Source organism: Bombus vosnesenskii, unplaced genomic scaffold (assembly GCF_011952255.1).
Source record: "Bombus vosnesenskii isolate JDL3184/JDL3185 unplaced genomic scaffold, Bvos_JDL3184-5_v1.1 scf7180000013297, whole genome shotgun sequence".
Taxonomy (NCBI): domain Eukaryota; kingdom Metazoa; phylum Arthropoda; class Insecta; order Hymenoptera; family Apidae; genus Bombus; species Bombus vosnesenskii.
Window position 1 is genome coordinate 70,270 of NW_022882947.1, and position 27,799 is coordinate 98,068.

Genomic DNA, 27,799 nt, shown 5'->3' on the forward strand with positions numbered 1-27,799 from the left:
CGCGAATCGTGGGACCAGAGGAGCTCGCCCGTTGCTGCTGCTCGTTATACGCATACCAGCAGCAGCAGCCGCCCTGTGTGCAGCCCTGCGTCACCCCTTAACGCTCACAACTCTACTACATTCTACATTCTGCGTACATACGTACGTATAGGTGCGCCAACACCGAGAAACCTGCTCGAAAGAACAGAAACCGAGATTACAATGCCGATAGCGATCGATCTTTCGACCACACGACTGCCGACCACGGACCTTTCAATGGATCCTTTTTTTTACTCACCCTTTAATTGGGAGATTTTGCAAAAACGACAACGTTTCTCGATGATTCGATATTTTACAATTATTTTTCGTTAGTTTTTGTTAGTTGATTCTTAACGTGTAGGCTTACGACGATTATATGATTCAGTTTATGGATTTAGCCTTACAATTAGTGTTTTTAAATTCTTTTCTTTTTTTATTTTATTTCGATATAGCGCTTTTGATATAACGCTTTTCGAACATAAAGTAAAAAATTCACTGCGGCCAGTGTCAGAAACTTTTGCACGCCACTGTGCAACGCTGTACATACATAGCTAGTGACTAGTTATTATAAAGGGTGACATTTTCCCATCGTAGTTGAACAGAGTTACGTTATCGAATCGTGAATATACATAGAGTGTAAACTTGTCTGCCGTTTTCAAGGAATACTTTGCGGATTCCGCGAATCCCTTTTAACCGTCTAACGTAACTTATCCTTTCTGTAAACGATAGAAGTTTCATTGGGTTGCAGGAACGGTGCGGCGTGTCGGATGGTGCTTACGTCTCGCTTACAAATGTGTATCCTTCTTGAATTTCATGAATGCATAATTATTTCTTTGTATTACTTCTTCGTTATTAGCAACCAAGGAGGTAGGCAAATTTTGTAGGAATTAATTTGTCTGAACTCGGCTCGATGTTATTTACATTGCTGATACCAACAACAATTAAATTAGATACCTTCGGCAAAAACGTATCAACTCGGCGACTATATATCTCTATCTCTATCTATATAGATGTGGACGGAATTTCTACATACATACTTACAATCGAATAAAACAGAATGTTTGCTCGCAACAACGAATAAAAACACTATTAAGCTACTATTAAGTTAAGTAAATCAAAAGATATTGTCTCGTTGTTTAGAAAAAGTTCATCTTTGGTAGAATAAAGGCGACGTATCGGCTAATTAAACTAGATTCGCAAGATCGCGCGTCAACGACAAACGTTAATTAGCACGGCAGTTACGGTACGAGACTGGTCGCGCAATAACGTTTCTAATTGAAACGAAACGTATATCCAAGGATAAATTACAACGGTTGTCTGAAGAATTTTTATTCGCCAGCAAGTGGCAAGTGTCAATGGCCTATATGATCGTAGTAAATAGATGGTGGATATTTATACAAACTCGTATCGTTACGAAGTCAGCTAAAGAGGTGAGATCTATGCTCGCAATCGTTGTTCATTGACATTTTCTATAAATGCGCAAAAACTAAAATGCTCGAAATCCAACCACGATTTCTATCTTGCTCGATTTCGTACAAAGAGGTCTCTTTCCTCGTCCGTTGCCAGACCGCTTTACGCTTCATGAAGCACCGAGAAACGAAGGATACACCTGGCCAGGTGCTCGGTACTACTGGGTCAATATGTGCACGTGATAATGCTGCTGCAGCACCGTTGCACAGCAGCTAAAAATTTCAAAAATATAACCAACGGTTTCAGCCAATTCCCGCAAAGTTTCCTTCACGCTTACAATGGCTGCAAGAAGTACTCGTACATCGTTGTATTTATTCAAGTATTTAGCACGTTTATTATAACGCTGATAACTAATCGGTAAAGTGCGAATTTTTATGCAGATTCACATTTTTGAGAATACAATTAAAACAGCAGAACGTCGATAGAAAATTGTTTTATTACAAAACGTTGTAGAAAGTATGCACTATACTTCTGATATATATCTGATGTATATCTTGTAATTGCAGTGCATTCAAAATTCTTTAAATCGTATCGCGCGCAATTTTCTCATCGACACTGTGATCGATTTCGTTTGGGGCGAAAAGTGGAAAGACTCGGGACAAAATCCGTTAGGTCCGGTTAAAACGCGGTGTCATCGATTAAAATTTCAAAGCACCCACCGGAAAAAGAAACTGGAAGGAAAGTTCCTTGCGACAGGAAACCGGCCGCACCAACTGTTAACTTATACGACCACTCAACGACCCTCGCTAGCCGTTGCTAATTATGGAACAATTCCTTCCTTCCTTCCTTCCTTCCTTCCTTCCTTCCTTCCTTTCCCTAGAACTGTGCATTTCGCTCTCGCGCGACTTTAAGGAAACCATTATTTCAAGCCGCTGCATTGCTTACCAACCAGAACGGATCAACCGTCGAGCAAGCAATTATTCGAGTTGCACGTTTTCCTGCAACCATCTAACGTATCTTCGAGGGTGGACAATGAAGCTCTTGTCCTCTTGAATTCGAGACGAAAGGAAACGAGGGAGAACGAAAGCGAAAGTCGCAACGAAGAGAGGTCTTTCCACGATACAGCTTTACACTTTGCTCTCACGATGGTTCGTGTTAAAAAATAACGAATCCTTACGAAAATGAGGGGGGGGGGGGGAAGAAGTAACTCTTAAACCCTGCTCTGCACCTTAAACCATGCACGGATTGATGACAATTTCTTACCGCGGAAAGAAATTTCTATGGTATCTTTCGAGATTGTCCGAGGTTGAAGCAAACTGAAACGATATATATGTATATCGATATATAGGGAACAATAATGTTAATCTAACTGTTAGACGAGACCAATTGATTTTATTGTTTCGCGCCGTTTACTAGATTTCAAGAAACAACTTGAAATTTAATTCGGTATCCGGCACGTTTAATGTGTAAGTAACCTATTACCTCTATCTCTACGCCAACGTCGCCAACGTAGAAAATTTTTACGAATCTATCGTGTATGTTAGACGAGACAAGACCGTCGTAATTACGTATGTAGTAGCGTATTAATAAGATTTGAATTTGACTCGCTATGAAATATATAGTAATAACGACAGCTATGTTATCGATAAACAGAAGAATTAATTAGAAAGCGAAAAATGGCTTAGTAAAGAAAGAAAAGAAAAAAAAAGAAGAAAGTTGGCAGGTATGTTGCAAAACCAAAAGAAGTATACGTACGTACGTACGTATGAAGCAGGAATGATTAATAAATTTTTTGTAGTGGAATTGAACTTTTGAGGCAAATATTTATACGCCGTATACACTGTTGAAAGTGGAAAATTAAAGTGGGAATATTGAAACTTTTACTAATATTTAACTGCGTAAACTAATATTTAAATGCGTATTCTGAACCACAGGGGCTGCAAAGTTGGCTGCTGACCCATCGATAGTCCCATTTTATGTACTCGATAGATAGAAACGTTCATTGTCCCAGCTGATCAAAACACACGTTGTTCGAACAATCGAATTTCTCAAATTAGTGAAGATTTTTTATCGTACAAATACCTTTGCACCGCATCGGACGTATAACTGACAGAAGCGTTCGAGGAAGCGGTTTACAGGCAAAATTTTTAGGCGACGATTTTCGTGGAACGATCTCGGTTAACCACGGGATGGTTTAGCGTGTCGCGTCTCGATGTAACCCTCGTAAAAGACAAAGAAAAGAGCAGCGCGGCTCTTTGTTTTAGCATCGAATACTGTAATATATTCGCATTGTTCTCTGCGGCCGGTTTTTGCCCGAGGGCTAACGGCGGCTTGCCCACCAAAGGCAAAGATTCGTTGCGTCTTTGATGCAGAAGGAAAAGAGAGTCTCTCCCCTGTGATATATCGGCCGCTCGACTCACTTTATCGGGGAACATTAAACGACCTCGTGTATATTCGCATGAAAATGTTAACACGCGCTACCCCCAAGAAAGCGAGAATTATATTTATACCCGGGGTTCGCGGTGAGGTCGAGATCGCTTAGAAGGGGACCGCGGTAGCACCAGTTTCGTGTCAATTATGTAAAATAGATTAGGCTCCGATAGATTAACTTATTACCTCGCGCATCGAATGAAATAAACGTTATTTATTTATTCCCCTGGTACTTTTCAACCGATATCAAAACTTTGGATGATATCATCGTCGCAACGCTTGTATCACAACGAAATCTCGTTGCCGAGAATAATTATTTGAAAATTACTTCTAACGTAACGTTTCAACGCGACGAGTGCTTCCTTCCGGATAATTTTACGTATTTTTGTATATTACGCATGTGCATGCATATATGCGCTCTATGCATTTCTACAACCTTAAATTTCCCATGAACGCACTAGAATTTTCAGTCTATTTAGAATCTAATCAAATCTTTCAAAATAGATATTTCACATTATTTGTCGAAGAATTCATTTTAACCGCAAGTTTCGTTTCAAGCCTCCGCTACCGAAATCGAGTCTCAGAGACTCGGCTGATTCTATCTTTCTTATTCTTTTCCATTCTGTTTGCAACTAATTACGAGTAATTACTACTTGTATTTCGTACATATATGTAGCTCGTTCGCCTTACGAAATGATAGTTGATATGTGCGCAATGGAGTCTGTTGCCTGTCAGACGTCGTACGTTGGACTGTACCTCGTTCTCAACTCTTGATACGACAGTACGTATTTTGCAACGGCCAATAAAGGAGGTAGGAGGTAACGAGAAATTAGCGAGACAAATAGCGATAGCGATATTTAATAAGTATATATTAAGAAAATGGAAAGGTCGCAGTGAAATAGTGGCAATCGAGGGAAATCACTGACTGCGTGATCACACGCTTTTGAAAAGCCACAAAGCGATAAAGCCATAAAGTGAAAAATCTATAAAGAAAGATGTTGCACCTTTTTGTATAGTTAGAAAATCGATCGGCCAGCAAATAAAGTTGCAAGATATCGTCTGTGATAATCTCTCACAATGTTAATAATTTCTCGGGGAATTACGTTTATTAGGAAAATGCGTATTTAAAAAGTAATTCGGTAAGGAGAATTTGTCAGAGAAATTAAGAATTTTAGAAATACGAGGTTATTAGGATAGTGGGAAAAAGGCAAGAGAGAGGTATTTCACACCGCGAAGATTTACTAAATTAAAGCGAAGCCAGGACGATGATCGTTCAGAAAGATTGTATGAAATTAATTCGCGGAATGCAATGCTAATTCGTTTAATAAAGAGATTGACGAATACTTTATTATCGCGATGCGTGCAACAAAAGACCTTCGAGTGCCGCATGCCATGCCGAAGAGCTTTTGTTACTCACACCGCGATAACAAAGCGGTCGCCTACTCTCCTTAATCTGCTTAATCTACTACTATCGCGATTTAACGCGAGAAGAAATGCACACCGACGAAAGCTGTAGGTGCAAACGACATTAACGGCAGGTAGTTGCCGTACTACCAGCGCAGCGCAACACCGGTTACAGAGTAGACACACGTTACCATTAATATGCTTGACCATGAATGAAGGGAAACGAGTTCGCGCGTGGCTTGCTTTCCCCTAGAATCAAATCGCCTCAAAGATAATTCAGCAACAAGCAAAAAGAGCCCTGGTTACGTAACATGGAAAATGTAACGTAACATCCGGCAATTACTCGAGAATTACTCGAGAATTGCTCGAGAATTACTCGACATAGAAAATAAAAGCAATACTCTGCTGTTCCTTTAAGTTTCATTAAATCTGACGTATAATCTATATATTCTTAAATATTGAAATCTCTTTTATAAAACTATCCCGAAATTCGTGATGTAAAAATACTCGGAAATTATGTTCTTTAAATACATATACAGTGGCTCGTGAAAGTATTTCAACAGTCGATTAACGATACACTGATCGTATGTTTCGAATAAATGTCTGAGAACTTGCATGCGTGTTTTCGGATTGATTTCAAATTTTACTGTTACCATACAATCACGATAGTTGTGCCGCCTCCTCGCGGTTCTAATGAAATTTCAAGTTTTTCGTATAATGCATACAGTATTTTCATAGAAATTTGTCGTGGGTAAGTGTTCGAGCGAATACGTAACATCGTCGACTTTCCTCGGCTATTGTGTTCTTTTAATACGCTACTTATCGAAAAACTTTCGTATTCTAGTAATTCGATACACTTAAATTAACGCTAAAGATCGGAGAATTTGCTGCGCCAAAAGCTCGTCATCCGTCGCGAGAGGGTGATTTTTCAGCACTGGAATATATCGTATCTACCGTCACGGTTGACGAGCCAGCGGCATTTCAAAGAAGAAATCACAATAAATCAACGTCAAACGGATGATCTCGCCGACGAAACAATTATGTTGCTTAATTCGAATTTGTTCGTTCGCTCATGTGCAAATCACGTCCACGACATACATACATACGTATATGCATAGGCAAGCTATAGGATTGTTGAACGAAATCCTAAGCTACCGAGTTCCAATCCGTTACCATTCTCTAATTATTCTTCGAAATTCTGCTTGTAAAAGTATAACCTCGGACAGCACAGCAACGACGGAAAAGAGAGAGAGAATATAAGCTACCTAATTATAGGTTTAGATACGCCTGACGATATTTCATATCGAACATAATATCTCTTCGCCACATTACAGCCTTCACCTTAATCGAGCTCATCGAATATGACTATATGTATGTACGTTGTTATTATTCAATAAAAGCGAAACTATGATCCGATTATAAATATTTTTATTCTCAGCCCGCGAACAATCGCGTCTTACGACAAATCACAATGTAATTACTACGTACATAGTTATCCTACCGATCGTAAGCACGCCAACACTCGTCACGAACATTAAAATTAACAACATGTTAGTCTTACCGAAAGCTCTACAAATTAATTAGAGATTACGAACCTAGCAACGAGATAACACGTAAACGTAATATTATTAAGAAACGTAAAATAATATATGTATTACTTTATCAAGGTGTAACAAACGTATCGAAATATTATATGCTGTATCGAAGCCCTAGATTACACAATGTTAAAAAATAGAATTCAATAACGTAAATTAATCGAACAGAGATGTTGCGTTAAATGAACGTTGGTCCTTGATAGATTGCTTGATGATTGTAAATGCCGTTGAATAAATAGACAAAAAGATCGATCGATCACTGATAGAATCACTTACCATCTTCTTATGCAATTCTCTTAGAGACTACATATATATAAGAATATACGTTTCACACTCTAGTAATATGTTAAAATTAACTGCACCTTAAGGTATTCATCTTAAGGTATGTAAGTACTTATTCATTTTAGATAATATCACTGTTTCAAGTCGTTAATCTTTCTATAAAAAATTAATCAATTTAGAGACGCAAAGAGCTTTTCGAACGATATATGATATTTCCGCGTCGTTTGACAATTATAATAAATCGATATTAGCCTGTAAGATCAATTTCGCTGCGTTATGATATTCTACTATCCTTAACTACGATGATCGCAAAGGACAAAATCATCGAAAAATTCTTGTATCCGTAGTCTTTTGATCGAGCCTGTTGAAAATAAATAAGTGTCGGGATGCTTTTTAAGCATCGATTAACAATTGGTCCCCCACTCCCTCTGCCTAATGGATAATAATCCAGATTAATTAATCTAGATTAATTCAAATCGATACAGCAGCAAATTTTTATCAAAATAATATTTCCTCGAGACTCGATATTTAATGATAAAAATACAACAACGAATACTCGTTGAAAGGCTGTGTTACTCGAGTATCTAGAGATACTGTACGGTAAGAGGGAAGAATATGATTCCGGTTGATGTAAAACATATATGTATTTCTTTCTTTACGGGTATCGAATACGATCCCCAGAAAGAAACTTTGTATATCGTCTAAATACGCAACGTTCGCGTTCCAGAAGATGCGTGAACGTCGTACCCGTAGCACTTTTTCTCACGTTCGTGCATACAGGCACAAGCAGGTTAATGAACCAGTTGTTTAACTGAATTTCTTATCTTATATATTATTATGTAGCGTGAAATTTATCACGAATTGTCGACTACGATAGAATTTCATCTAAAAAGAAAGAAGATAATCTTATATAAAATCTAATTTTGCATACGATTGTACAAAACGAGATAAAATAATTCAAGTTACACTTATATTTATTTATCTTTGCCTATTATTTATCCTGCATTTGATAAGACAATATCCTAGCATTTTGAATAGAAAACTGAGTAATCTTATGCCATTCCGTAATGAAAAGTTATTTCACGATACATAACCGGAGAATATTAATCAAAGAATTCACTTACCTTGACGAAAGAGTGGAATTTTACTTTGCTGGGAGAAACAGGTGGACTGCTAGGTGATAGTTGATTTCCTGGTACTTGCAAAAGATTCTGTACCTCTAACAAGTATCCTTTTCTGGCGTATCTGCTCCTAGGACTGCTTTGAATATCTCCTTCTATCTTTGACTTTTTAATTAATTTTAGATTTTCCTTGGCATTCTGTCTGAGTATTACATGGATCAGTCTTCTGGTATTGGCCCTAGAATCGTTTATACAGATTCTCTTCCATGTTTTCGACACCATACTGATTGAACAAAGATCCTGCGGTCCAAGGAAGGATAATATTTTAGACACTATCCTCCAATGATTGCTTTTGTCTCCAAGGAGCGCCAATATATCCACTGTTTCTCTTCCTGTATAATCTGGAGTAGCTCTCACTCTAGACCTGTATCTTGAAATTATTGGTGTATACCCGCCAGAATGAGAAGTAATAGACACATAACCACTGTCGTTAACACTGTCGTGCCAACTGCGATTGCTCGAGTTTATCGTGATGCAAGGTGTCTCGCAGATACTTATGTTTTCCATTTCATCCATCTTCCTGCCTTTCCGGACGATATATTCCCATTTCTCACTTGTCACTTCAACATGATGTTATTTCAACATGACATTGCATGAAAAGTGTTCAAAACCATGTGACAAATAGCAATTCGCCAGAAATGTATCACCAGAAATATTAATCTTCACTGTGTAAGGATTCGAAGTAAGATTCGCGGCAAACATGCGCACGCGGACACCGACTCTCCCTCTGCGTGTTCCTGCGCTGCAAGCACTACGAAACTTTGAAGTCTGTTTATCCGTTGTCCCACCGTAGCTCCCTTGGCAATTGCCCGACCAATCGGCTAACCTGACTCATCCCGCCATTCGTTGCCAAGCGCTACCATTGGCTCGAAATTCTTGGCCGCGTTAGTGATGCTGTTACCTCTAGCGGCTGCTGCTGGACTTACTGAATTCTGTTGCTGGGGAGACCTCTTTGATTTCTGATTTCTCTTTCACAGCGCGTGCGCATACAAAAATTCCTTCAATTTTACCAATTTCGATATTTTTTCATTTTCTCCTCGTCCTTTCTTTCTTTCCTTTAAATTAATGCTTATTATAGGAAGACACGGGAAGCCGCTTAATTATTTTTGAATATTATGACCGACTATAAAATCATTATACGACTTAAGTTATATATCACATTACTTTAATTGTATCCACTAGATGGAATATAGGAGAAATTACTAGTATACATATTAAACAAAATTCTGTTTAACTTTTCTACAATAACTTTGTTAATGTGGCAGTAATTACAGTAAAATAATGTATTTTAATTTCGAATTAAATATACGTAAAATATGTACATACGTACGTATATTGGCATGTGTGTTTAATGTAAATGTATCGAGTAACGAATAACTGTGTAACTATTGATTCTCATATATGTATACCATTAATATCCTATCAAGTATAATAATTTATCGATATTTTAGAAAGAAATACATATCTTATTATCAACATTGACTTTTTTATATTTTTCTAATAAAAAACTTTTAATTTAACTTGTATATCCGATATATATATAGTTGGTTAAAAGTTTACTTAATTTCAATTTCTTTTCTCAGTCCTTTATAATTTTACTCTTAATATTATTATTTGACATAATGCTACCGTACCGGTAATATTTACTTGTGAAGCATCTTATTAAATGTACTATAATATACAAGTATAATTTTAATTTTCAAAATGAGAAAAACGTATTTTCTTCATCCGTATGATTGATATAACGGATATTTTTTAATATGGGGATATTTCTTGAAAGTTAGAAGATTCGTTTAACGTACATACGTACGATATTTCATTTGTACAATGCATAGCATATTATATGTATTATGTTAAATATGCACAGGCTTATCGACGGCAATACGCGTATGAGATTTTACGGATGAAAACATGAAAATACTGTCATGTTTTTATTACATCGGAGCAAAATAAAAACACTACTAATAGATTTGACACAATTGTTTTAGTAATCACGTGTAATCAACTTTATTCAAATTTATTTGTATGAAAGACGTTGAGAATTTATTGTAAGATTGACGGAATCTCAGCAGCAATTTATCAATGGTATTTTTACGAGCTGTTGAGAAGTATGTTATTAACAATAAATTGTTACACGAGGCTCGAGTGTTATTAATTCGAATGTATAAAAGTGACAAGAATACTATTGCTATCGTGTCTATTAGTAGGTACAAACGCAGTACTATTATTTCTAGAGACATCCTGCTTGCTATTAATGTTATTCTGCTTTCTCGAACTAGTTCGACTCCAGAAAAAAGGCCAGTATCAAAATATTTTTACTTACAAATTGCAAATTTTACGACTAAAACTAAATAAGAAGGGAGAAAGAAATAGATAAGATATAAAAACATAATTTCTGTGCCATATTAATGATAGAGTTATTAGTCACTTACTAAATTTAATAAGATCTTAAAAATGCCTCTTTCCGTACACAGATATGGCTGCTCAGTTTTTAAAAAATTAGACACAAAAAAGAGTTGATAAACACTATGTATACCACATTTCACTATAATGAATTGAAAAAATAGTTTACAAACCTTAGCCAATCAATGTCGTCGAAGTTGTCGAGAAAAAAAATTGTTAATTTTCGAAAATTACAAAAAGGTTAACAAGATGAAAGAGAGGGGGAAGGGAGAGGGAGAGGGAGAGGGAGAGGGAGAGGCAGAGGGAGAGGGAGGGGGAGAGGGAGAGGAAGAGGGAGAGGGAGAGGGAGAGGGAATGGGAGAAAGACAGTCACTTGCTCTTTGCGTAGGTATTTATGCACAAGCAGCAAGTGCGCAATCGATTAACAAGATAGTTAGTAAACTTTATTGCGAAACGCAAAGGTTTTTGATTGAAAATTGGGTACAATGGAATCTAGCAAGTCGGAATCGACGCCAAAACAGGCTATGGTATACATTTGCGGAGGTACAGTTAAGATAATAAACGTGAAATATTCCTAACCTCACTTTTTATGTCGCATTACGACACTCACTTTTTGTGTCTGTCACGTATTTTCGAAATAAACATAAACTTTGTGTAAATATTGCTTTCTCCATCCTTTCATCATACAATTTATACATTGATAAAAGTTTTGATTGAGTAACGACATTAATAAAAATATCGTACTTGTCAAGTCTTCGTCTTATTTAAATAAATGTTTCATTATATCGTCTTAATTTAGATGTTAATACTGTATAACATTAAAAATTCTTTGAGTCCATTTTTTATTTCACGAAACATAAGCTTTTATCAACTTATTAGTATCTTCGCGTGTTCCATTCATAACCTGTATGCAAACTTTTGTTCTATAAATATGTATATAATTTATTTGTTTTTGTAGAATGTCATCATGATAATGAAATACGCCCAAGAGATCCAATTCGATGCCGAGAATGTGGATATAGGATCATGTACAAAAAACGAACTAAAAGACGTATCCTTTTACATTTATAGAAATACACATTAGATATTATTAAATGTTACTAATGCACTTGTGCAATGTTGTTTAATACATGTTACTATATAAGATTTTAATAGTAATCATTCATTCTATAAATACTTCCTACACTCGTTGTAGGTACATATAAACATAATATAAGCAAGTCATTTTCCTTAATAAATTTTTAGTTGTTGTGTTTGATGCACGATAAAGCAATCTATCATTTTCTATAAATTATATATCGGTCATTAATAAATGTAATGTAATGTAACACCAAAAGCTGGAATAAGACAAATAATGGAAGAAAACCTGCCATCGTGTCAAATATATAATATATAGGAGGAATAGAAAATAGAAACCATATATTAAGTAAACGGCCCATGTATAAAGAAGTTAAGTCAAACGTATTAAGAAATAAGGAATGCCCAAAAAATGGGAAACCATTGAGAAAGGAATGTGGGAGTTGATGAACATCATGAATGGAAGCTTAAAACTAAGGGCATCATATAGGAAGAGTAGAATCCGGAGTAATAGCGATAGTTCAAAGAAGGCAAAGAATCAAATAATCCACAAACCAATAAATAAATAAATATATATATATATATATATATATATATATATATTTATAATGATATTGAGCTATATTAGAATTCTAACTTTACTTTGGCATGATGACATGTATAATAAATTAAGATAGTTAAAAAATAGGAAAGATATGAAAGATGTTGTTCGTCATTTATAATGTTCTTTTTAAATAAAATACAAATTATCCATACAAACTATGTATATGTATCTCTTACATCAAATTTTTCCTTCTACTACAGCATACACACTTAATCAAAATACTCGATATTTTTATCAAAAACAATTGTTTCGAAGCTATTGTATTAAGCATTGTATTGTACTTGTATAATACAATACAATATAATTTATTTAACAAATAACTATAACGAATAAAAATAAAATTATAAATTGATTTCATATATCGGAATATAAGTTTATTTTCAAGTTTAAAAGGCCGCGTTTCGTTTGGTTTCTATAAAATTGTTTATCAATGTTCGTGCATAAGAAGAGAATCTTCAAAAATTACATTCAAAGGCGAACTCCTCTGTAATATCGAGTAATACAATTGACTGAGAAACCTTTCGCAAGGTAACTCCTATCGGGCAATCATTTCGCTCTTTCATGAAGGGTGAAGGAAGTGACCATGCGGCCACAATTTCATCAAAAACGTACCCTCTCTGGTGGATGCCGGTAATGCAGGTCGCCACAGTTCGATTAACATGAGAGACGTCTAGCGGAGAAATAAAAAACTGCTCGAAAATGTGTCCCTCTGATTGGTCGAATTTGAATTGTACGAGAAGCGATTGTTGTGCGTATTCAACGTAACGTACTTACAATGTCAACGGCTAAGTGATATAGCGTGATACCATGTGCGTGCATCAAAGAAGTGATTTCTACTTACTATTATGAAAAATTAATGATAGAAATGCATTACACGCGTCATATTATCGAGTTTATAGTTAAAGTTCGAATGAATTGATATTCGCAACGATACAAGTGTTGCAAAATTGGAATAATTGATAGAAAGTTGTCGCGAACCTGTTGGCGTGGTTTGTATACATGACGAAATATTTTAATTTCTCTTGAAACGAATTCTATATCAATTTGAAGATGACATCGTTATCGTTGCTGGCGAGTCACGATGAAGTGGTTCGATGTATGAATGTACACCTAAACGGAGCTTGCGAAGAAGGTTCGGATTTCATATATTTGCTCCCTACAATGTTTTACTAGATTATGAAAAAATATATTGAGAAAATACGCATGCCTCTAAGCTTTTGTATATAAATGTTTTCCATGCCCCGTACTCTTTTCAATATTTCTTGTGTTCTTTCCATTCGTGCTATAATTTAACGATGAAATTGCCATTGTAAATATGTACACAGAAAACAAAGATGACGCAGTCATATTGTTTCATTTTTTTAACGTAGTTTCAAGTTAATTTACTATATCATTTACATCCTATCTTTTATGTAGAATTTCTAAAGTTTGCTGTAAATCAGGAAGAAATGAGACAGAAATGGTTAGCATCTATACAAGAATGTCAACGTCTTCATTCAGCTTTAGAGAAATCTCATCAAGAGGCAGCTGACTTAGATAAAAAATTAAGTCACGCTAGAAGACTTCTAGATGAAGAGAAAAGGAGAAGGCGTACCGTTGAAGAACAACGAAATTCATTGGTAAATATGTTCTTCTTTCATAATTCTTAAACACATGACAATGTATTCTCGTTACTTTTTATATAGGAAAAACAAATTGCTATGGCCAGAGATCTTTTATTTAATGATGGTGGGAGAAATTTAAACGATGAAACCCGCGAAAAATTGCAATTTTTGAATAGCACTTCGTTAAATGGTCGTCACAGTAATATATATAATATAAAGGATGTACATCAAAATGACAAGTGAGTTCCTATTTACATAGAGTGTTATTGATTGATACATAGGAAAACGTTGTTTAATTATCGCTTTTAGATTAAATACTATAGCGGAGCTGGACTCCACTGGCTCTATTTTAAGTGACTTAAGTTGCTTTTCAAAGTCAGAAGATGATTTAGATATTAGTGCAATCATTCAACAAAATCATAAGAAACGTGAATGGAAAGAGCACAGACCAAGTGGCGAATATTCCACGAAGAAGCGACGTAGTACAGTACAAAAAGCTGCAGAATTAACTTCGTCTGATAGAATAGTAGCCACAACTACAGTAGTGATGCCAAAAGATGGCAATATCACTGCATCTTCTGTAATTGAAGCTATACCTGGGGATGAAAACATAGATCCACAAGAACCTTTACATAATTCGCGTAAAAGGCGTAAAAGTGGTGATCGTAGTAAATCAAAATTAACACCCGTTGATACAAATGATATTCAAATGGATACTGCTGTAAGTTGTTTTATTTGAATTAAACACATCTTTCTTTCTTTTCCATGTTTCTGTAATTTCAGTTAAAATAACAGAGTGAAAATTATATTACAGCCTTCTGCGCCAAAAATAGAAGCTCTTACATCAGGATCAGATTCTGAGGGCGTTTTTAAACCTAGTCCAAACATAGGCGGATACACTTTAAATACGAAATCAGCTAGAGGGCATAGCTTTGTAGCGAAGACGGTAATTAAACCGGAAGTCTGTACACCATGTGACAAGAGGTAAAATATTCATAAGGATTCGGTTCATACAAGTGTCATAGAAACACTTTTAAAAATAACATTTTAGGATTCGATTTGGAAAGGTAGCCCTGAAATGTAAAGACTGTAGAGCTACGGCTCATATGGAATGTAAAGACTTAGTTCCATTACCATGTGTACCTAATGGAAATACACCTACACTACGAGGAACATCAGTAAGCTCTTGAAACTTACGGTATCTTTGTATATGATAAAAAGTGATAACAAACTATTCTTAGGGAACGATAGCAGATTATACACCGATGATCCCGCCAATGGTACCGTCATTGGTTGTTCATTGCATCAACGAAATAGAATTGAGAGGAATGAGCGAACAAGGATTGTACAGGGTAAATGGCGGTTTAACGGAGGTAAAATGTCTAAAAGAGAAATTCCTTAAAGGCAAAGGTGCCCCTAATCTTTCCGATGTCGATATATCTACCATATGTTCTACTCTTAAAGATTTCCTTAGGTACGTCGATTCGAATATTTTGTTCTATACAAGTGAAACAATTTATTTAGTTTCTTCCTTACCCTTAGATCGTTACGAGAGCCGTTAATCACTGTCGGATTATGGGCAGACTTTGTTCGGGCAACTACTATTACTGATAAACAAGATGCTGATGCTGCATTATACCAAGCAATTTCTGAACTACCTCAACCTAACAGAGACACGCTTGCCTTTTTAATCTTGCACTTACAAAGAGTATCAAGTAGTCCAGAATGTAAGATGCCAATAACTAATTTAGCTAAAGTTTTTGGACCTACTTTGGTCGGCTATAGTTGCCAGAAACCATCGCCCAATTCTCTTCTTTCAGAGACAAGTAATCAAGTTGCTGTAAGTATTATAATAAAAAATTGAAAAGACTAGATAATGCTTGCTTGACCTTTTACTTTTCTTTTTATAGATAGTGGAAAATTTATTGAAAATACCTTCGGACTATTGGGCAAATTTCGTTAATCCTGAAAATCTAAACAATATTGGTACTCATAGAACTGGTGAATTACAGCATACACCATCTCAGGAATCTTTACTTAAACGCAGCATTTCCCGTGGCTTCTTTAATACTCCACTTACTTCTAGGTTTGCACCTTACCATTACGTACTTTTAGCTTGAAATCAATTACGTTACGGTACTCATATTCGGGCATTGTTACAGTCGGACATTTATGAGGAAAAACAAGAAATACTTCGCGGCATCTCCCTCTAGAGTAGCTTACTGACAACAATAGGTATGTATTTAAATTATGCTTACATCGAGATGCAAATAATTTCTAAATAATTATTGACTCTTTGAACATAAATAATTAATATTTGTTCAATGTGCAACATAATTTTTCTACATTCTATTTAAAATTTTGTAATATTTTGACATAAAATATATTTTTATGTAACGTATGGTACGAAATAATACTAGAACATTAGAAATAGAATATTAAAAATAAGCAAAATTAAAATGTTAATAATATATTATGTTAAATACTCTTTATGATGACTTTAAGCGTGTGAAAGTATGTGGTGACGTTAATACGAACCCCCAGTATTTCTCTGAATTGAGATTAAAATACAATTATATAGCACTAGGCGAATATAGACATTAAGGTGAAATGTTATAAGTGTAGAATTAAATAAATGTGATATTTTTGTTAATAACAACATTTCTAAAAATGTTCGGTTCAATAAAAATACAGACCATTTTATTTCAATATAGCTTCGTTTCCTTTCTTTCGTAGGTGTATAAATACATGTATTAACAAAAATTATAAATTTACTACTATCGGTGCCGTAAAAACAACAGATGTCTTATGCAAACTAATTGTAAGTGAACTTGAAATATATATATATATATATTACAAACATTAGTTTTCAGTTCATTTACATCGTTCTTGTAAGCATTAAAATATATCTTTAATTCTGTACATACTTCCGTTATCCGTAATAACAATTGTATCACAAAGTACATGTTACATTCGAAATGATTTCTTAACCGTCTAAAACGAAGTACTTACTTTAATGGCGATGAAATTAAATCTTCTAAATACTACAATTGAAATATAAGCTTATAAAACAATATTTACGTTATACATTCCATTTGATCCTTTAGATTGTTTTCGTGCACGATTTTTCTTTTATCTCCCAGCAATGTTCCCAGAACTGTTTCAATCTGTTGTCCCCATTCGAACAAAAATGTCTAAAATCTTGTATGAGCTTTTTTTGAAACAATTCATCGCCAACTAACGTGGATGATGATTTCCATTTTCGACTAAGCATGTGATTCCACGACCAAAGGAAACCAATCTAAACAGATGAGAATTCATTTCTCTAACAACTTCTTCCTCAAAGAATTATACAGATTACCTACCCTCTTGTCTTTGTTGTAGTCATCTTTATTCTTCCCGCTAACGTGTCTCGTAATGTAAGCTTCATGAGGGCTGGGTTGATCAGAATGAATCGGATATCCCTTTTGCCCTGTGTTTCGTCTCACTATGTTGGTAGCAGTTCGAGGACGTGATCTTGTATTTGTCGTAGATGGTATCAGTATGAATGCATTGCCGGTCATATGAACGTACTGGTGATCGTTTTCAGTACTTTCTATTAGGCATGGAACAAAGCCAAATCTTTGTACAATTGTCTCTTGAAAAAGAAAGAGTCTTTGTGCGTAAGTTACTTCTCGAAATTCTGGAATCAAGAACCATCAATCGATAACCATTGGATTAATCATTGATAACCATTCGTTCTATATAGCGCTTTAATTCGCGTTGATACTAAGAGATCAAACCTTCGAAAAGATGTCGTTTGTTTGCCATAAGACACTCTGTATTTAATGGTATAAAAATAGGCCCCCTTAAAGGATCACTTTTTGAAATGAACGGTAACGCTAGTAGATCGCTTGGGATAGGAACCATTTGAATTCCGCACATTTGAGCCTTACGTTGCCACACAAATATCTTCCCAGATTGAAATCCAAACGTAGTAGTTATATTTCGAAATATGAACTCGCTTTAGATCACAAAAAATATATACTTACAAGGTCAGCGACTATACTACCAGATGATGCAACCCATTGTACCACTAGTTCGTAAGAATGATCTACTTTGTATATAGATTGATATCTTAGATGTCCCCATTCGATTCTATCGCTTCTGTTGTTTATGTCTATATCTAGATGAGTATGTTTATATGACGGAACTAGGAGGCAAAGTGAATAATACGTGAATTAGGAGAAATAAGAAATGGAAAATACATAAACACTAAAAAGTAACGCTACCAGAAGTATAAAAAATTACCTTGCCATTCTCCATGCTCATCCGCCATGTCGGATATGTCTAACTCATCTTTAAGAAACGGCGCTACGTTTGATTCGTCTACAATAGTAGTATCGCAGCTGGGTATAGTCATTGGAGATGACATGAGGGGGAACGATCCTGGCGAAGATGGTTCACACCAGCCTTTCGGTGCCCTTATTTCGACTTCTACCCATTCATTTTCGAAGCTTTGCAAATCGCCCAGGGGCGAGAAATAATCGCCAGCTTAAAAATAGGAAAAATCATACAAACAATAGATAACAAATTAATATATAATTAATGTACAATAATTTCCCTTACCTCTTTGATTTTCTTTATCTTGTACTATGTGATACAAATAAAATCCTAGAATGAATGGTTTAGAAAAATCTCCAGATGCATGGCATATGAGCTTGTCTTGTATCATACCCTAGATGAAAGTATATTATAAAAATACATGGAACCAATAACTTCACTGTATACTGACAACATTATTATTATTACATTCATGATATTGATGGCACTCTCCACTGTTACTCCTCCTTCTATGTGATTATTTAACCATTGCACTGCATCTGCGCTAACAAATGTCTGGCTTGGAAGAGATGGGTGTTGTGTGAGGAATCCCACGCCGTTTTGTGGGTGTTTCATTGCTTCTAGAATTTCGTTGTTTGACGCGGTGTTTTTTAACTTTGTCAATTCCATGTTTGTACTACTAGTAACGAAATTGAAATAATTAATATAGCGTTTATGCAAACGATTTATGCGGATGTGTGTGAGATGAAACTCGACGTTTAACTTACCTATCTTCGTTAGAATCGAAATGGTCTTGCTGTTGCTCGAGTGAAAGGGGTAACACAGCTTCGCTGGCAGGTGAGATTCGGCCCCTATCCATCACTTTGGAACCTGATCTAACAAAAACAAGTGATACCAATTAATCACATAGTGCTTATATTATCAGAATGGTGTATGGCAGAGAAACAGAGCAATAGAGAAAATTAAGCAATGTCTAATGTGAAAAGCAACAAAATTTGCATCTGCACAATACTATTTATTTTCTTTCTCAAACAAAAGTGTAAGATAGAATGCCCTGTATATAGATAGAATATGTATGTACATACACAAGATAAGGATAGAATCGATATCTTAATATTTAAATGTAAGAGTTGTTAGCTTAATTCATGCTTCGGTATTGTAATATAGATGCACATACATATCTTGCCGTCAACGGCAAATATTTAAATTTAAAGTTAAAGTGAAAGAAATTTAAAAGATTAAAACACCAACCTGTTTGGCACGTGGCGAGGAGTGTCGAGGCACGCGCGGGCAGTCGCAGCGGTATTCACTACATGCCTCTCCTGTACAGAGAACCCCGTCACTCCCTCACTCACTACCAATATTTTCTACCATACAGAGTATTTGTACAATTGTAAATCACATTCTTGGAAATTTTCTGTAACATTTTACCGTTACCTATGTTGAAGTAAATGGTACAAATGCTCTGTATCTCATTTTTGCTAAATGATGAAAAGAAGGATGAAAGCAGCTGAAAAGTATAGAATGGGAAATATGTACAAAGATTGTACTGAAACATTTACAAATACAGCTCTCTTCTATTCTGAGCACACCCTTCCCAGAAATTTGAATCAAAGGTACCTTCGTGTTCATCACCAGAGTAGAAGCATTGTAATATCTTAAGGCAAATAACGCAGTATCAATCGAATAATATGGAATAATATGGAATTTCTAGACCAGCCTCCTTAATGCTACTTAATAATTGTTTGTACAACAGATACACATCTTTACCGTTTTGCCAGCATCGTTACGTAAAACATGCAGATGTGCAGTTTGTCGGGAATTATGTGCGGTATTAGCTTCAATGTGCATATTCATACAAAAATATATACTCATAAAACTGAAATTGAATGGTCAGAGCTGCATAAATTTTTCTATGTTTTTTAATATATAATGAATATAATTTCGATGCCTTGTCATGTATTGTATCAATAAATAATATCGAAATACGTATCGAATAAATCAATGAAACTCCATGAAGACTGCACTTATAATTCCGGCAAAAACAATTCGATTTTCAATCATTTTGTATGATTGTATCAACAGCAAATATAATTATTCGCGTCGTATATAAACAATTTAAAGCAGTTAATATTTAGTAATTAAACCGATGCAGCACAGAAGCGAACAAGCAAAATGAAAAGGTATCAAACGTCAAATTTCAATGGACATTTCGTTGCAAGATACAATAGGTTGCAAGCTATACTATTACATTTGCCAAAGCAACAATGCCGAAATCATCAATCTAAGCTTATTCAAACCTTGGTCTCGGTTTCTCTGGTAGACGATTGCTTCCGAGTCGCTCCCTGAAGGGAGAGCTGCCGACTAGATTGGTCTGAAAAGCATGATGAATAGTATGGGTAACTGTAAATGTATGAACAAGCTCATGATCATGAAGTTGTATATCACCGGTCTGTTTCATTATGTAATGCATTGTTAACATTTTATTCAGAGAGCATTATTAATTAGATCGACGAAGAGAGAAGAAGATAAATAAAATGTTGGCGTTTTGCATTACACAAAAGCTTGCTAAAAAATCATGTGCGCATTCAAGGCAGATATCAAGCATGGTTGCATTGTGTAATACGTTGTGTAAGCTGTCTGAATGTTCTGACAAGCTTGCTGTTAGAATCTAACATTACTAAAGAACTGGATGTAACTAATATATAAAGATTAAAAAAAGAACATGAAGAATTCATGGGTGTCCCCTCCTTATTGCCAAAGGAGGCGTATATTCTGAGATTCATGGATAGAGATGATAATGATTTCATTGACATCCGGATCAGCGCACTGAGGCTACAGGATGCGAGGATGTACCTGGTTAGTGAGGACAATCAGGCTCGTGCTGTGCCTGCGTCTGGTCAAGTGAGAGGCAGGATCTCTCTGGGAAACACCACCTAGAGTCGAAGGATTCTGAAACATATCATGCTAAATGCCCTCTCCTAACATTCCACTCATCTATTTCTACCTACGATTACGTGTATATCTCTCTCGTGTAACTGTGTAATTTTGACATTGACACCCGCCAGCTATAAATACTAGTTCAGAGATTGTTATTTGAAAATAATTAGTCTGTACGTAATAAAATATCGTCAAATTCGAGTAGATAATAGCCACCGTATGTGATTTATCGAGTGACAAATAAATAAGCTTGTGAAAAAATCGTGCTCTCTTTTTTAAACTTAAATTAACCCTCATGTTACTGTTTGTTGCATCCTGCATATTTAGTACACCACTGAAAGAATGGCACTGCGTTAAAACTCTTGCAAAACAAAAACTGCGAAATAAAGAAAAATAAAGGAAAATTACAACTCTTTGATATTAAACGAACTAATCGATATTCGAAACTAACAAAAGCACCAAAATTGCGTTACTTAGGCGTCGTACATCAGGCATGCGACAGTCAATTCTAGAGTGCAAAAGTACAGCGCAATATGGTACAAAATAGATCGTTAGTTAAACCCAAAGTAAAACGCAATGTTCTAGTTTAGACGAAAAACAGGGAATAATAGCGAAACATCTGTCAATTGGATTTTACTCGAGGTTCCCCTATTCGATAATTTCAATCGATTTAAAAAGTTTATGTTTTACATCTTTCAATTCCCATAAACTGAAAAATCAGGCTATCTTACATATTAGAAAAATTTTATGCAAAAGTTACCCAATTTTTGTTCGGATTCGGGCGGCGTATCTTATTCGGCCACAGCTCGATGAACCGTAAAAATCCGTCCAAGAGAGACACTTGTTCGGAAGTGGTGAGAGGTGTATATATATCACATCTTGATGATCCCTCTAAAAATTTTCGAGTAGCCGAATTGTGCAAAGGAAGTAAAAACACGCGAAATCTCCAGTATTTAAGCGCCTAGAAATTTTTAATGATCTCAGAAAAAATTGAAATAATATACGATACAAATCTTACCTCTACTAAAGCAAAATCAGTATGGCCCCTTGTACAGATGTAATGATCCAAATAATTCCAATTGTAATTTTCAAGCTTCTCTGTTGTAAAAGATACCCATGATACTTCGTACGTGTCGTGATGAGGTGCGTGAAATCGATACAGATAATGAATATTGAACGGAGGGTAAGGATGCCTGTAAAGGATACATTTAAGTATTCTCTCTTTGCTTCTTATTAATTTGTAGCGCGATTTCTCACCTTGGCCGATATCTTGTTACTGTTATACAATTATCGAATAAAGATATTTTGTGAAATATTCTCCCAATGCTTAGCAAATATTCCTCCTTCGGTTCTGATTCTGTTTGCCGTCCCCGCATTACAGAGCTTATTGCAGGGACAGCATTACTACCGGGTGTATGGCTCTGATTTTGATTATTTTGCGGTAAAATAATTAATTGAAAACCCTTGATTAAGAGAAGAAAAGAAGAGAAAGATAAAGAAAAAGAGAAAAAAAAAAAGAAAGAGAAAATAAACATAGTTACACAGAATTGCACACATACGGGCAAAGATCACGTTTGAAGGCATGATTGGCATAATACCTGTGCTAATCGTTGCGATACAAGCTCCTTAAATACTTCGGCAGTTGTCAAAGGTTTTTTATATATTGCTCGTTGTTGAGCAAAATCTGTATTAACGTCGTCAGGCAAAAGATTATAGTCTGACACAACGTAGTCGTTTTGTAAACTTCTTTTATCGGGAAAATAATCTGTAGTAATTGGCAAACATGCTGGGATTGTCAATGATTTCCAATCAACACCTACAAAATAAGATGTAGGATATATATGAAAAATGCAATTTGCATTTTAGACTGTTTCAAATGAATAAATAAATGAATTATTTTTAATACATAATGTTAATTTTCGTGACTACGTAAGTACTAAATCTAGGTATTATGCAGCAGTTAATGCAGAAATACACAGATGTAATACACAGAAGAAATTTTCACAAAATTATTGTACAGTGCAAGTACATATTAAACAATTTATGCACCCCAAACAAAGATAGTGATTATATTAGTATTACAATATGTGTTGCCAGTATATGAAATCCAAGATGACCACGATTTAGTACTAAAGCATGCAATGCAAGAAGTATTATTTGTAATGTAATTCTCAAATGAATTCTCGAAATAGTTTGTTACAAAGCATAACAAACTAAGTTTGTGAAAATAATATTGAAGGAGACGAACGTGTATGCATAATCGAAACAAGTATACTACATCAACAATAATTACATAAAAGAAGAAGGTACTTCAATTATTCCCATAAAATTAAATTTCTACACATTATTAGTAAATCATATCAAATATCGTATACTACTTATTACTAGTAATATAAATAAGTGCGATCTTAAAGCGAGATGATAGAGTGGAAGGATTATAAAGCAGATGAGAGAATGTTTGAAGAATATATGATATGAAATTCATAGTATATATAGAGAATCGGAAAAAATTAGAATTTTGAACAGTGCAAATATCTTATGAAACAAGTAGAAATAAGAAATAACAAAAGAATTCTATGTAGGTGTATAAATAATCGTAATAGTAACAAATATTTAATAGATTATTTATAGAAATTATTTTGGAATTAGAATTACTTTTTTGCAACAGAGGACATACATGCATAGAAGAATCATAAAGACTAGAGCTATGAAGAACAAAAGTTACTACAAATTTAATGCCCTGGAAAAAAAAAAAGAAAATAAAAGGAAAGAATGTGTACCATAACCGAATCAACCCCCAATAACGTATGGCGCTAACCTATGATTGCTGTTTAATGTGACATCATAGTTGTACATCACACACGCGTCAATGCGTCCAGCGTTGCATCCCAATAAGACGTACCATAGCATGGAAATAAATGTAATAATAATATTATTCATATAAATGATCGATGAGCCTCAAAAATAAACATGAATATGTCCAAGAATGAAAATACTTCTTATGCATGATGATTGTGTGACTGTGTATTAAACTTTCATTCATTTCTGCTTGAAAAGCAATATCTTTTCCTGAAATTTGTATCAACTATTTTCATTCTTTAAGAAATTATGTTTCAAAATTGTATTGATTAATCCTTCTTGGTATTAAGTATGAATGATAAGAATGAAGTTCTCTGTATGAATTTGTGCATCGGTTGAATAATTTATAATATTACACCTACATTATTTTACTTATGTATGCCTTTATTGTTCTCCTAAAATTGCCAAGAAGCATTATACATCCGTAATTAATTGTCTAATATTTTTTACCACGTGAATTAATCGTTTGCTTAATTAAAAATCCTTTCAAAATTCTTTCTTCAAACTGTAAACTCATTTTATAATAATTTGTGGATAACTTGTGAATAATAATATGGCTAATGTTGTTATTTGGATATGTTATAAAATATTATTTGCCAGTAGTTATATAGTATATTTATGTTGTAAATCGCTTTATTAGAATATATGCAAACCTGTTGTAAGTGCCGGTGTCCATTCCTGTTCACCAGTAGCACCCCATAACAATGTCAAAGACTTATTGCCTGTAGAGGATATCAGATTCCCACTTTTATCAGTGCTTGATAGTAAAAGATTTAATCTCTGCGGTTTATTCTTTGTGTCTATGAAAAACATAGTTGCGGTGCTGTATTATATTAATACACGACTTATGTATTTTATATGAAATACTAACGATCTTGAAACTGATTCGAGTTAGAGACGTCGTTATGTTCCATAGGGGAGCCACTTATAGTGGAAGTAGCATCGGATTGTGGTTCTGAACACATTTGTGTTGGCACAGCTTGATAATGATGTTGCTGTATAAGTACACCTGTTGGCCCTACGATATTAGTTAAATTTAAACGATTATGTAATTTCTTTTCTTTATTAGTAATTACCTTTAGGAAAAATATGCGTCCATCTTCGTCTGTTACTAGTTAATTTAATTGTAACGTGAGATGGATCAAAAGGATTAATAAGTGCCCTACTAGGTCTAATAGTTGTAGGTTGAGATATTGTATTTGTGGGGCTTCCAGCACTGCCAACAACCGGCCTAAATGGCGGCGATATTTCTGAATCGGTTAAATCGCTTTTTACTGATATTCTCGATTCTACGTAACATATAATTGTTAAATACGATTATATTTCAATATCTTATTAACACTTATAACTTGTACAAGTAATTTCAATATATACCATTGACTTCTCCATTGGATTCACTACTAGTTACGTCATCTGTTCTAGAAGGTATCAAGATTGCTGCGCTTCTTGTTGCAGCTGGAGGTGAGTGAGATTCAGGTGGTGGGTGATGTATATCAGGATCTGACATTTTTCTTTTCAGAAGTTTCAGTATATGCGCGTTATTATGTGTTTCCATGCTGGCAACGCTTGTCTTTTTAGTTCTGGTCGTAACTCGTTGCAAACTACTTATAGAAAATTTTAAACTAGAACCTCTGGCGTTAAGGTTTCAGCATTTAACTTAATATTGAATTTACCTTGACGTATGGACTGAAGGCAATTGAAAGACTTGTGCATCGTATGCATCATAGTCAAACAAAGTATTGTGCAAACATTCCTTTGCATCTTCTTGTAGAAGCTTACTTTTACACTGCAATTTTCCAGTTTCTGCTGATTGTTTTGACACCCTCTGAGGAAGTTTTATACGAGGTATAAATGTTGAATAAGGAATTTTTTTATTTGTTGAATAAAAACTGAGATTAATCCAGTGCGGCATGCTATAGTCATCAGGCGCATTAACAGATGTATCCTTATTGTGAAACTAAAATTATATCACAAATATTAATATTTATAACATTATTACTAAGTGCTGTATAATATTTTCATAAGAGTAAATACCTTTAATAAAGGTACAGCATGTAATGGTTGTTCTCCGACACACACCAAATCACTACCAACTCCGTTATCGATAATTCTTTGTTTTGTAACGTTCGTTAACTCTCTGTCAACCTCAAAAACACCTACACCAGGTGTAATCACCACCGATAACTGACCAGTTCTATCAAAACTACGATCCAGATAATGTTTCTCAAACACTGTAAGCGAGCTAAATTAAGCGAAATACTTTGTAATAAATTAAACTATATGTATATGCGTGTGTCTGTTTAAATATTACCATTTAAAGACATGTTCAGTACTTCTAAAAAGTTGCCCTGTGCAGCTGTTGAATTTACTGCTTTTGGTATAGAGACACCTGATTTTTGATGATATTCTAATACAATTTTTTGATAGTCTGTGAACAGTTTACGTAATTGTACCAACACGTTACTCCAATCTTCAAATCTTTCATTTTGAACTACCACCCTGTAGAAATCTTCATAAAATCTTCCCCTATAATCATGTTGTAAACATTCACGCATGTGATTTGGAAATTCTTCCAGACTGTTAGCATTATAAAATGTTCTTGAGAATAGAACAATCGTTACTTCATGATTACTGCCATTCTTTTTCCACTTTTGAAATAAATCAGCTAAAAACCCATTAACAGCTTTTTCAAAATATAAGTCACCGTGAATGTCAAAATCCCACATTTCTGAACTCATTTGAATAAAAAGATACACCATACTGGTCGAAGAACGAAACACAACCTAAAAGAGAAATTTTTAAGAGACAATTTTATACATACTTTCTTTTTCCACTATATTCAAATGCGAACCTTAGTATCATTAGTTATAACACCACAAGCGACTCTATCACCCTGTGACCACATTTCATATACTTGACATCTGATACTGCCTCCACAGAATTCAATCTTCTTGTTCATATATACACAAGTGTTGACCTGATAAACAAATTTATATAAAAGATAAGAGAGCAAAATACTTGGATACAAATTGAAAAATAAACAATATCTATTCTACCAAGCTATTTTTCAGACGCCACATTTCACTACGACCCAGATACTGGTCTTTGAAGGTAAGTTCAATGGAATCCAAAGCTACATCGTCTGGATTAACAACATTCATATACACGTCTGCAAATGTTCTTAATTGAAACATTGTGGCTACATTGTTTTCCACGCTAATTGTCTCCCTTCCTTGTAAATCTTCTTTAAAGGATGTGACTTGAAGGAGTAGACGGCTAAATTCAACCTCAGGGTGATAAATTTCAACAACATCTCCAGTTTTTATACTAGGGTGATCTTTTGGATTGATTATTAAATCTTCTTCACTAAAGGTCTTTTGATGAACTATCAACTTATACAGCTTCATTTTTAAGCCATTACCACTTTCATCATAGATCTAATCATAACATGTCATAGAATAGAATCCTACAATGCAATACGCTATATAGAATATTTTTTTTGTATGTATAAATCTAATGTAAAAAATTACATACATTAAGACGAACAAACAACGACTTACTTATCCATTCTCTATTCAGTATAAAACATTTCTTCGATATATTTAAAATAAGTATTGGATCCGAAACATAATATCTATATATATATTTATAAAATATATGTATCTATAT

At 34.7% G+C, this 27,799-nt stretch overlaps 4 protein-coding genes across 19 annotated transcripts in view; 2 read left to right on the plus strand and 2 right to left on the minus strand.

Moving 5' to 3' along the window:
• The window catches only part of LOC117233556 (F-box only protein 43-like), a 47,314-nt gene extending 38,123 nt beyond the window's left edge, over nt 1-9,191 (minus strand). Inside the window, exon 1 of the mRNA XM_033493963.1 lies at nt 8,264-9,191. Coding sequence (XP_033349854.1) covers nt 8,264-8,836 — 573 coding nt within the window. The 5' untranslated portion in view covers nt 8,837-9,191. The remainder of the gene's footprint in view (nt 1-8,263) is intronic.
• Nucleotides 9,192-11,079: 1,888 nt separating this feature from the next.
• LOC117233576 (DNA-directed RNA polymerases I, II, and III subunit RPABC4) lies at nt 11,080-12,236 on the plus strand. Its single transcript, XM_033494009.1, has 3 exons — nt 11,080-11,266; nt 11,682-11,774; nt 11,969-12,236. Exons 1-3 carry the CDS (start codon nt 11,209-11,211, stop codon nt 11,989-11,991), a joined length of 174 nt encoding a protein of 57 aa, XP_033349900.1. The 5' UTR covers nt 11,080-11,208; the 3' UTR covers nt 11,992-12,236.
• A 925-nt stretch (nt 12,237-13,161) lies between these two features.
• On the plus strand, nt 13,162-21,861 carry LOC117233572 (rac GTPase-activating protein 1). 3 transcript variants are annotated; one of them, XM_033494002.1, is made up of 11 exons: nt 13,162-13,536; nt 13,821-14,023; nt 14,090-14,247; nt 14,318-14,729; nt 14,823-14,992; nt 15,060-15,186; nt 15,250-15,482; nt 15,551-15,848; nt 15,919-16,094; nt 16,171-16,243; nt 21,095-21,861. In XM_033494002.1, exons 1-10 carry the CDS (start codon nt 13,455-13,457, stop codon nt 16,232-16,234), a joined length of 1,923 nt encoding a protein of 640 aa, XP_033349893.1. In that variant the 5' UTR covers nt 13,162-13,454; the 3' UTR covers nt 16,235-16,243; nt 21,095-21,861. The 3 variants fall into 3 exon arrangements, with proteins under 3 accessions (XP_033349893.1, XP_033349894.1, XP_033349892.1); XM_033494003.1 differs by lacking the exon at nt 21,095-21,861 and adding an exon at nt 16,745-16,768; XM_033494001.1 differs by lacking the exon at nt 21,095-21,861 and having other exon boundaries at nt 16,171-16,669.
• On the minus strand, nt 16,757-27,787 carry LOC117233570 (GATOR complex protein Iml1). Of its 14 annotated transcripts, XM_033493985.1 has the most exons (26): nt 27,665-27,787; nt 27,187-27,596; nt 26,982-27,107; nt 26,442-26,913; nt 26,165-26,361; nt 25,804-26,087; nt 25,505-25,734; nt 25,207-25,419; nt 25,002-25,148; nt 24,784-24,930; nt 24,090-24,098; nt 22,870-23,087; nt 22,529-22,734; nt 22,290-22,464; nt 22,032-22,232; nt 21,188-21,283; nt 20,632-20,705; nt 19,099-19,206; nt 18,800-19,010; nt 18,617-18,725; nt 18,299-18,541; nt 18,040-18,200; nt 17,791-17,959; nt 17,374-17,690; nt 17,090-17,309; nt 16,757-17,002 (listed from the first exon to the last, which is right to left on the minus strand). In XM_033493985.1, the coding sequence occupies exons 2-25, from the start codon at nt 27,535-27,537 to the stop codon at nt 17,112-17,114; spliced, it is 4,662 nt and encodes a 1,553-aa protein (XP_033349876.1). In that variant the 5' UTR covers nt 27,538-27,596; nt 27,665-27,787; the 3' UTR covers nt 16,757-17,002; nt 17,090-17,111. The 14 variants fall into 14 exon arrangements, with proteins under 14 accessions (XP_033349876.1, XP_033349880.1, XP_033349877.1 ...); XM_033493989.1 differs by having other exon boundaries at nt 16,757-17,309; nt 18,800-19,007; nt 25,505-25,731; XM_033493986.1 differs by having other exon boundaries at nt 16,757-17,309; nt 25,505-25,731.
• Nucleotides 27,788-27,799: the final 12 nt, after the last annotated feature.

Bases quoted from the DNA above. Each gene is read 5' to 3' on its own strand.
- LOC117233576 (XM_033494009.1), top strand. From the start codon at position 11,209: ATGGAATCTAGCAAGTCGGAATCGACGCCAAAACAGGCTATGGTATAC. The intron at 11,267-11,681 runs GTACAGTTAAGA...TTGTTTTTGTAG, and splicing joins TATGGTATACATTTGCGGAG to AATGTCATCATGATAATGAA. The intron at 11,775-11,968 runs GTATCCTTTTAC...ATAAATTTTTAG, and splicing joins CAAAAAACGAACTAAAAGAC to TTGTTGTGTTTGATGCACGA.
- LOC117233572 (XM_033494002.1), top strand. From the start codon at position 13,455: ATGACATCGTTATCGTTGCTGGCGAGTCACGATGAAGTGGTTCGATGT. The intron at 15,187-15,249 runs GTAAGCTCTTGA...AACTATTCTTAG, and splicing joins CTACACTACGAGGAACATCA to GGAACGATAGCAGATTATAC. The intron at 15,849-15,918 runs GTAAGTATTATA...TTCTTTTTATAG, and splicing joins AGACAAGTAATCAAGTTGCT to ATAGTGGAAAATTTATTGAA.
- LOC117233570 (XM_033493985.1), bottom strand. From the start codon at position 27,537: ATGAAGCTGTATAAGTTGATAGTTCATCAAAAGACCTTTAGTGAAGAA. The intron at 22,735-22,869 runs GTATTATGCCAA...CTCTTAATCAAG, and splicing joins TATCGCAACGATTAGCACAG to GGTTTTCAATTAATTATTTT. The intron at 22,465-22,528 runs GTGAGAAATCGC...TATCCTTTACAG, and splicing joins GTAACAAGATATCGGCCAAG to GCATCCTTACCCTCCGTTCA.